The sequence below is a fragment of the Pelophylax lessonae genome (genome assembly GCF_965119305.1).
Source record: "Pelophylax lessonae genome assembly, chromosome: 6".
NCBI lineage: Eukaryota > Metazoa > Chordata > Amphibia > Anura > Ranidae > Pelophylax > Pelophylax lessonae.
The window spans coordinates 7,647,454-7,656,084 of record NC_138773.1 but is presented as its reverse complement, the minus strand read 5'-3'; the positions used below and the strand labels follow the sequence as shown (position 1 = coordinate 7,656,084).

Below are 8,631 nucleotides of genomic sequence, written 5' to 3'. Positions count from 1 at the left end.
AACTTTCCTCAGATCTCTCCATTCTTTATTATTTTTACTTTTTTGCATTGTTTTGGTCAATTTCTTTTATTTTTACCACTTTTGAGTCTCACTTTGAAACTTTCCATTCAAAACTTGAATTACTTTTTTCTTTTTCTTAAAGTTACTTAATTATCAGTTGGGAAAAGTTGTGTCTCTCTGAAGGATTCATCAACTCAGCTGATGTTTTATTTTCTGTAGAAGTTCATTGGAGGAAAGTTTTAGATGAATCTCAGATGAACACAGAGCCGATCTCCCCCCTGTGTGCTCCGGGGGTGTCAGGGGGAATTTCTCTATTATAAATATATGAATGTGCGGAGAATGAAATTGTATTGTGACCAGAAATGTCACACAGATTTTCTGTTATTGTCATTGAACTTTCTTCAACAAAATCTCTCCATCAGACTTCTAGCACTGAGCTGACTCTTCCAGAGGAGACTCCCCTCCCCCCTCTGCCGGGGGGGATCACTGACAAAATCTGGGCTAGGAGCTAAAACAAGAAAAATTCTTCATTTTACCAGTCTGGCCATTCACAGGTATTTATTTCCTTCATTATTTGTTGTACAGGTACGTTACATTTCAGTCATTGTTTTACTTGTAAAACCGACTCATCCCAATTGTTGTCATCTTTTTTATTTTGGTATCAGAGATACCAAAGAAAGAAAAAATGAATGCAAAATAGTTTATTTTCCTTATAGCTAAATACTTTATACTTTTATAATACATGGCACTGATCACATTCATTTATTTGGTCTCGGTTCAGATACTATGTCTTTTGATTTAGTAGATACAGGGCAGGACAAGAGTCACATTTTATTTTATTATTGATCCAACAGCTGAGATCACAATGTACAATACAAAGAAGAGAGCCATACTGGTAAGTAAATGATATAAGACATGGTGATATTGGACACATATTTTTATTTTATGTATAAGCTGATAAATATGACGCTGTTGTCACTCTCTACACATTGTATCCTCATGTGTTTCTTTGATTGAAGGAATCATAAATGAATAATCTATGAAATGTTTTATTTAAGGACATTTTATATCTCATGTGGTTGTTTCTTGTGTTTTCTCACTGATTATGTTAATAAAGAGCTACTGTAAGTATTGATACATGTGTTGTGGAAATTAATAGGGCTTGGAGCATAGAAACCCGATCAGTGTGCTGAAGATTAATACACACCAAACGCCATTAATCGCTTGCACTGAAAAGTACAAATGTACCGCTCTTTTGCATAAGGTTTACCAAGCGCTCGGCGACAAAAAAAGGAACAGACACGCTGGGTCATATCGATGCCATTTGCCCGGGTCTCTCTCTCTGGGTATGTATATGTGTGTGGATGCGTGAGTGTGGATGAGAGCGAGTGGTTGTGTGTGAGAGTTTCTGTGTGCTTCTGTGTGTCTGCATGCATGAATGGATTTCAGAGGTCTGTGTCTATGTGTGGTCTGTGCTGTGTATGAGCTTCCTGTGTCAAAGTCCCTCTGTGTGAGTCTCAGGGCAGGGCTTGGTTTATTTACAGCAAGTGAACAAAAGGGAGTGGCTTCAAAAACACCAATCACAGAACATGTATACATTCAAAAAGTACAATGGGAACTGATGAGTGAATGCCTATGAATGAACATGACTGAGTCTACAGATTCCCAACTGCCACAAAGGACAGAGCACATGGCTTCTAAAGATTCAGCCACGTTAATTCACAAACACTGACTCATTACCTGTTAGTGGATCTCATCAAATATAGTTCATAGAAAACCATATTTAATAGTGACCGTGCTATTTGTTCCAGACGATGGGGCTTTAGTATCATAAGACAATAGCAGCAGTATTTCAGTCATACGGATCAAGTATGACTGAAGGATGCCATCCATTAATCTTGGTAAAACAATAAGAATTCCATATCACAAACATATCTCCACAGCACGGGGCCCCGGATGACAGGTATACATCTGTGCGATAGACTCTCCTTGCTACAAGTATTGTGCCATCCCATCTAATGAAAGGTTTTCACTAACAAGTCTTTCTGAAATGACAGTTAAAGCAATACTCGCTGTTCATAACGATTACCGGTAAAACTGACACTGGGAGACATTATGGCAATTTAATTACCTAAAGAAATGTCCACAATAAAATTTCCACAACACATGGCACTCCTGTATTTACTACTATTTTATATGCTATACTACTATACACTACTACAGTAATCCCCCGCTACATCGCGGTTCAGTTTTTGCGGTCCCGGTAATTCGCGGTTTTTTTTGTAATGTTATTTTACTATATAAATCATTAAAAATGAAAGATTTTTGTGTTTTTCATAGCTCTTGCTCTGTCTCTAAGTATCTTTTATGTGTTTAAATGAGTTTCTATTGTTTTAAAAGTGTGTTTAAAGACCTTAAAATGCTTCTACACGTACAGTGACAGTAAAAAAATCATGCCTACAATGCATTTTAATAGGGTTTTTCTATTTCGCGGAATTTCACTTTTCGCGGCTGGGTCCGGAACGTAACCCCCGCAATGGAGGGGGGTTTACTGTATACACTAAAATTACCAAAAGTTTTGGGACACCTGCATTTACACACACATGAACTTTAATGGCATCCCAGTTTTAGTCCGTAGGGTTCAATGTTGAGTTGGCCCATCCTTTGCAGCTATAACAGCTTCAACTCTTCTGGGAAGCCTGCCCACAAGGTTTAGGAGTGTGTCTATGGGAATGTTTGACCATTCTTCCAGAAGCCCATTTATGAGATCTGTCACTGATATTGGACAAGAAGGCCCTGCTCTAATTTATCCCAAAGGTTTTCTGTCGGGTTGAGATCAGGATTCTATGCAGGCCAGTCAAGTTCCTACACCCAAAAACTCACTCATCCATGTCTTTATGGAACTTGCTTTGTGCACTGAGGCACAGTCATGTTGGAACAGGAAGGGGCCATCCCCGAACTGTTCCCACAAAGTTGGAAGCATGAAATTGTCCAAAATGTCTTGATATGCTGACACCATAAGAGTTTCCTTCAATGGAACTAAGGGGCCAAGCCAATCCTTTTAAAAACAACCCCACACCATATTCCTCTCTCCACCAAATGATTTGGACCAGTGCACAAAGCAAGGTCCATAAAGACATGGGGTGAGCAGTTTGGAGTGGAGGAACTTAACTGACCTGCACAGAGTGCTGACCTCAACCCGATAGGGCCATCCCCAAACTGTTCCCACAAAGTTGGTAGCATGAAATTGTACAACATTTCTTGACATGCTGATGCCTTAAGAGTTCCCTTCACTAGAACTAAGGGACCAAGCCAATCCTCTGAAAAACAACTCCATACCATATTCCTCTCTCCACCAAATGATTTGGGCCAGTGCACATAGCAAGGTCTTGACTGACCTGCGCAGAGTCCTGACCTCAACCCGATAGAACACCTTTGGGATGACCTCACAAATGTGCTTCTGAAAGAATGACCACAATTTCTCATAGACACACTCCTAAACCTTGTGGACGGCCTTCCCAGAAGAGTTGAAGCTGTTATAGCTGCAAAGGGTGGGCCAACTCAATATTGAACCCTACGGACTAAGACTGGGATGCCATTAAAGTTCATGTGAGTGTAAGGGCAGGCGTCCCAATACTTTTGGTAATATAGTGTATATACATAAAATGTCCTACAGTCTTCTAGAGTAGACTTCCCCATCCCTCCTCAGTCAGAATTTTTCTTTCTTTCTTTTCTCTCATACTTGGTTGATGATGAACAACCTAAATTATATTATGCTCTGATGAATTATATTATACTATGATGAAGACTTCTGTAATTTCATTTTTTTGATGGCAACAAAAAAACTTGTTTATGTTTTGTCCATACAATTTTGGTCAACATTTTTTTTTTTAATTTCCTTCTTGTTTGGATTTTATAGACTGAAATCTGACAATGAATTTCCAAAATGAATTGTGAATTATTTATGAATATTTCATTTATTTATCTGTCACACACAGTAAGATGTACACTGTTGTAATGGTAAATCAGACAATTTTGAAGGAATTATTTATCTCCGGACTGTCTGACCTTCCGGTTCTTCAGCTTCCTCTCTTTCTCTTCTTCCTTCTCATCTACCTTCTGACAATAATTGGGAATTTGCTGATCATTGTCCTCATAGTCACCGACTCTCACCTCCATGTTCCTATGTATTTCTTCATTGGGAACCTGGCAATTTTGGACCTCAATTCTTCCTCAGTCACCGTTCCACAAATGTTATTTGACCTTCACACCAAGAGAACAAAGATTACCATAGCAGCTTGTATAACCCAAGTCTTCTTCTTTTTTTTTTTTACTACTTCTGAGATGTTTCTGTTGGCTGTCATGTCCTATGATCGATTTACCGCCATTTGTCAGCCTTTGCATTACACACAGATCATGAATTGGAAAGTGTGTGTACAGTTTGTGTGCATTTTGTGGTTTGTCAGTTTTATCCATGCTTTATTTCACACACTTTATAACCTGAATTTAACTTTTTGTGAATCCAATATTATAGAAAGTTTCTTCTGTGACCTTCCACGGCTGTTTCAGATTTCCTGCAGTGACACCTCCATCAACATTCTTCTCATTTTTATCTTGGGTATCTTCCTCGGAGGCGGATCTCTGATGCTGACCTTTCTATCCTATGTCTATATTTTTAAAACTGTCCTAAAAATGAAAGTTAAGGGCAATAGGAGTAAAGTTTTCTCTACATGTTCCTCTCACCTGACAGTGGTCTTCATATTTTATTGCTCCATAATGTTTAATTATTTTCGGCCAAGCCCTAAACAACATTTTTCAGGTGATAAAGTGATGTCCATCTTTTACACGGTGATCACCCCACTCCTTAATCCTCTGATTTATAGTCTGAGGAACCAGGATTTTAGAACAGCATTTCACAATGTTGTTAGGAAGATTGGTGTAATCCATGGTAATAGAAAACCCATAGTTACTTAGTTACATAGTTAGTGAGGTTGAAAAAAGACATCAGTCCATCCAGTTCAACCTATGATGTGTGTGTGTGTTTGCTGTTAACCGTACATTGTATACCCCTGTATGTTGTACATTGTATACCCCTGTATGTTGTACATTGTATATCCCTGTATGTTGTACATTGTATACCCCTGTATGTTGTACATTGTATACCCCTGTATGTTGTACATTGTATACCCCTGTATGTTGTACATTGTATACCCCTGTATGTTGTACATTGTATACCCCTGTATGTTGTGCATTGTATACCCTTGTATGTTGTACATTGTATACCCCTGTATGTTGTACATTGTATACCCCCTGTATGTTGTGGTCTTTAAGGTGCACATATAATAGTTTTTTGAAACTATCGATGCTCCCTGCTGATACGACTGTTTGCGGAAGAGAATTCCACATCCTTACTGCTCTTACAGTGAAGAACCCCCTATGTATTTTAAGGTTAAACCGCCTTTCCTCTAGTTTTAGTGAGTGGCCACGTGTCTTATTGTATTCCCTTTCTCTGAATAGTTTTTTCCTTATGCTAGGGTCGCCAGTACAGTATTTGTACATTGATGTAGCGCTGATATACTCCTATATTGATGTGTGTCTGTATACTTGAATGAAACGTCCATGGACATTGCTATGTTTGAGTAGTTGGAGCCATCTAGTGACCAAATACTGGTAATGCAGCTATGTTTTTCTTTCTGAAAGAGACAGGAAGGGATTGTTGGTTTGGTGACCTACCCATGAACACCTTCTTGTGCAGGGCATGCTGGGTAGGGGATAAAAGGGGCTGGAGCAGCCATTTTAGGTCTCTTGGAATCGTGTGGCCTGCCTGAGAGGATCTGTGGGGAGATGGTGGCCAGATTGCAGAGACCCAGAGACACTCATCCGAGCATCAGAGGACGGGATCCACTCAGTGGGGCTGAACGGAGCGATTGGTCCAGCTGACGGAGAAGCAAGTTTCAGTCACCGGACAGAAGTCACCACACAGAGCCTCTATGCAGTGGGTGAGCGGGTCACGGCCCACAGTTTGTTAAATCTCACATGCAGTTAGACTCATATACAGGCCTCACTGGAAATTATAGTTCCACGAAGGAGCAGAGCAACTGATACTGAGAAGGCTTGAGGCCTATCTACCAAGAAATGTTTAAATAGTTGTTACAGCTACACCAGAAGCGTTTTCACTTCAATTTAATTCACCAAAACTGTGGATTACAAATCACAAGGAGCCACTTTAGCTAGCGAAGAAAAGAAGATCCAGGACTAAGTACTCCAAAAAGTGAGATCTCACACATAGCTTATAAAGTAGGAGGAGCTCCCAGGTATAGACATATATATATGTATACTGTTTCTTTCTAATTGTTTATATTGAAATCCATTGTGCTGTTGTCTTATCCTGGAGTGAAAATACAGGTATTTTGTACTATCTTATATTGTATTGTATTGTATTGCATCACAGCTGTGCCAAGGGGATTGAGCCAAGTTAGTGGGGTTTATTGGTAGAGTGCAGGCACAGATCAAACCAGCAGCCCTTTCGGGGGTCAGTGCTACATTGATATCATATCCCCCCTCAATCGTCTCTTCTCCAGAGAGAATAAGTTCAGTGCTTGTAGTCATTCCTCATAGCTGATGTCCTCCATTCCCCTAATTATTTTTGTTGCCCATCTCTGGACTCTCTCCAGTTCCAGCACATTTCTGAGGACCGGTGCCCAGAACTGGACAGCATACTCCAGATGTGGCCGGACCAGAGTCTTGTAGAGCGGGAGAATAATCTCTTTATTTCTGGAGTGAATCCCCTTTTTTATACATCCCAGTATTCTGTTGGCTTTGCTTGCAGCGGCTTGGCATTGCATGCCACTGCCAAGCCTGTTGTCTACCAGTACCCCCAGGTGCTTTTCCATCCTAGACTCACCCAGAGGTTCCCCCCCTAGTGAGTAGCTTGCTTTCTGGTTTCTGGCACCCAAGTGCATTATTTTACATTTTTCAACATTAAACCTCATCTGCCATGTAGTTGCCCACCCCGTTATTTTGTTCAGGTCCGCTTGTAAGGTTTCCACATCCTGCAAAGAAGATATTGGCATGCCTAGTTTAGTATCATCCGCAAATACTGAGATTGTACTAGATATCCCCTCCTCTAGATCGTTTATGAATAAATTAAACAGGATTGGCCCCAGGACAGAGCCTTGGGGGACCCCACTTTCCACACCTGCCCAATCCGAGTACTCCCCATTAATCACCACCCTCTGGACTCTCCCCTGGAGCCAGTTCTCTATCCAGGTACTCACCTTATGGTCCATACCTACCTTCCTTAGTTTGAACAGTAAGCGTTTGTGGGGAACGGTGTCAAAGGCCTTTGCAAAGTCCAGATACACCACATCCACAGGCTTTCCTTTATCTAGGTGGCAGCTCACTTCATCATAGAAGGTTAATAGATTGGTTTGGCAAGAACGATTTTTCATGAATCCATGCTGATTACTACTAATAATACCATTTTCATTACTAAAGTCTTGTATGTGGTCCCTTAACATCCCCTCCAAAATCTTGCAGACTACAGATGTTAGGCTGACCGGCCTATAGTAACCCGGGATATATCTCTGCCCTTTTTTAAATATTGGTACCACGTTGGCTTTTTTCCAATTAGCTGGCACCATACCCGTCTGTAAGCTATCCTTAAAGATCAAGAATAATGGTCTGGCAATCACCTGGCTGAGCTCATTAAGAACCCTCGGGTGCAAGCCATCCGGTCCCGGGGATTTATTTATGTTAAGTTTCTCTAGTTTAGTTCTAAGTCTATCTTCTGTTAGCCATGGCGGCACTTCCTGAGGTGTGTTGTTTAGTTCAGCCTTACAAGCTGGGTTCGTGTAGCCCCCCAATTCTTTTGTGAAGACTGAAGAGAAGAAATTATTTAACACTTCTGCCTTTTCTCTGTCCTCTGTGGCCAAATTTACTTTGTCGCCTTTTATGGGGCCAATGTGTTCTGGCCTCGCTTTCTTACTGTTTATATACTTAAATTATTTCTTGGGGTTCTTTTTACTCTCTTCCGCTATATGTCTCTTGTGTTCTATTTTAGCCGCCCTGATTTCATCTTTACATTTCTTATTACACTCTTTGTAATGCTTGAATGCTGCCAATGACCCCTCAGTTTTGTATTTTTCGAAGGCCTTTCCTTTAGCATTAATATGCCTTTTTATGTTGGAGTTTAGCCACCCAGGGTTTAGTTTTGCCCTTTAAATTTATTTCCCTTTGGAATGCACTGGCCAATCCCCTTGTTAAGTATGCTCTTGAAGCACTCCCATTTTTCCTCCGTGTTCTTTGTTCCCAGGGTTCTATCCCATTTGATATTTTCTAGCAGAGAGTGCAGTTTTGGGAAATTGGCTCTTTTGAAATTCAGTGTCCTTATATTACCCTTGTGTTTCCTATTACTATGATAAATACTGAAAATAATTGACCTATGGTCACTGTTTCCAAAGTTGCCCCATATTTCTATATCCGTGAGCAGGTCTGTATTGTTGGTAATCAGTAGGTCAAGTACCCAGGGCTGGCCCTACCATGGGTCCCACTGGGTCCATTTGACCCAGGCAGCACTTGGGGAGGGGCAGCAAATTGACTCCAAAGATTTTTTCCCAGCAGTTTTGTGGG

The 8,631-nt window shown here is 40.6% G+C and overlaps 1 protein-coding gene across 1 annotated transcript; it reads left to right on the top strand.

Annotated features, from left to right (window-relative positions):
* Positions 1-4,017: 4,017 nt before the first annotated feature.
* Positions 4,018-4,974, top strand: LOC309558387 (olfactory receptor 5AR1-like; the record flags this gene model as incomplete). The annotated part of the gene is made up of 1 exon (XM_082261462.1): positions 4,018-4,974. One exon carries the CDS (start codon positions 4,018-4,020, stop codon positions 4,972-4,974), a length of 957 nt encoding a protein of 318 aa, XP_082117588.1.
* Positions 4,975-8,631: the final 3,657 nt, after the last annotated feature.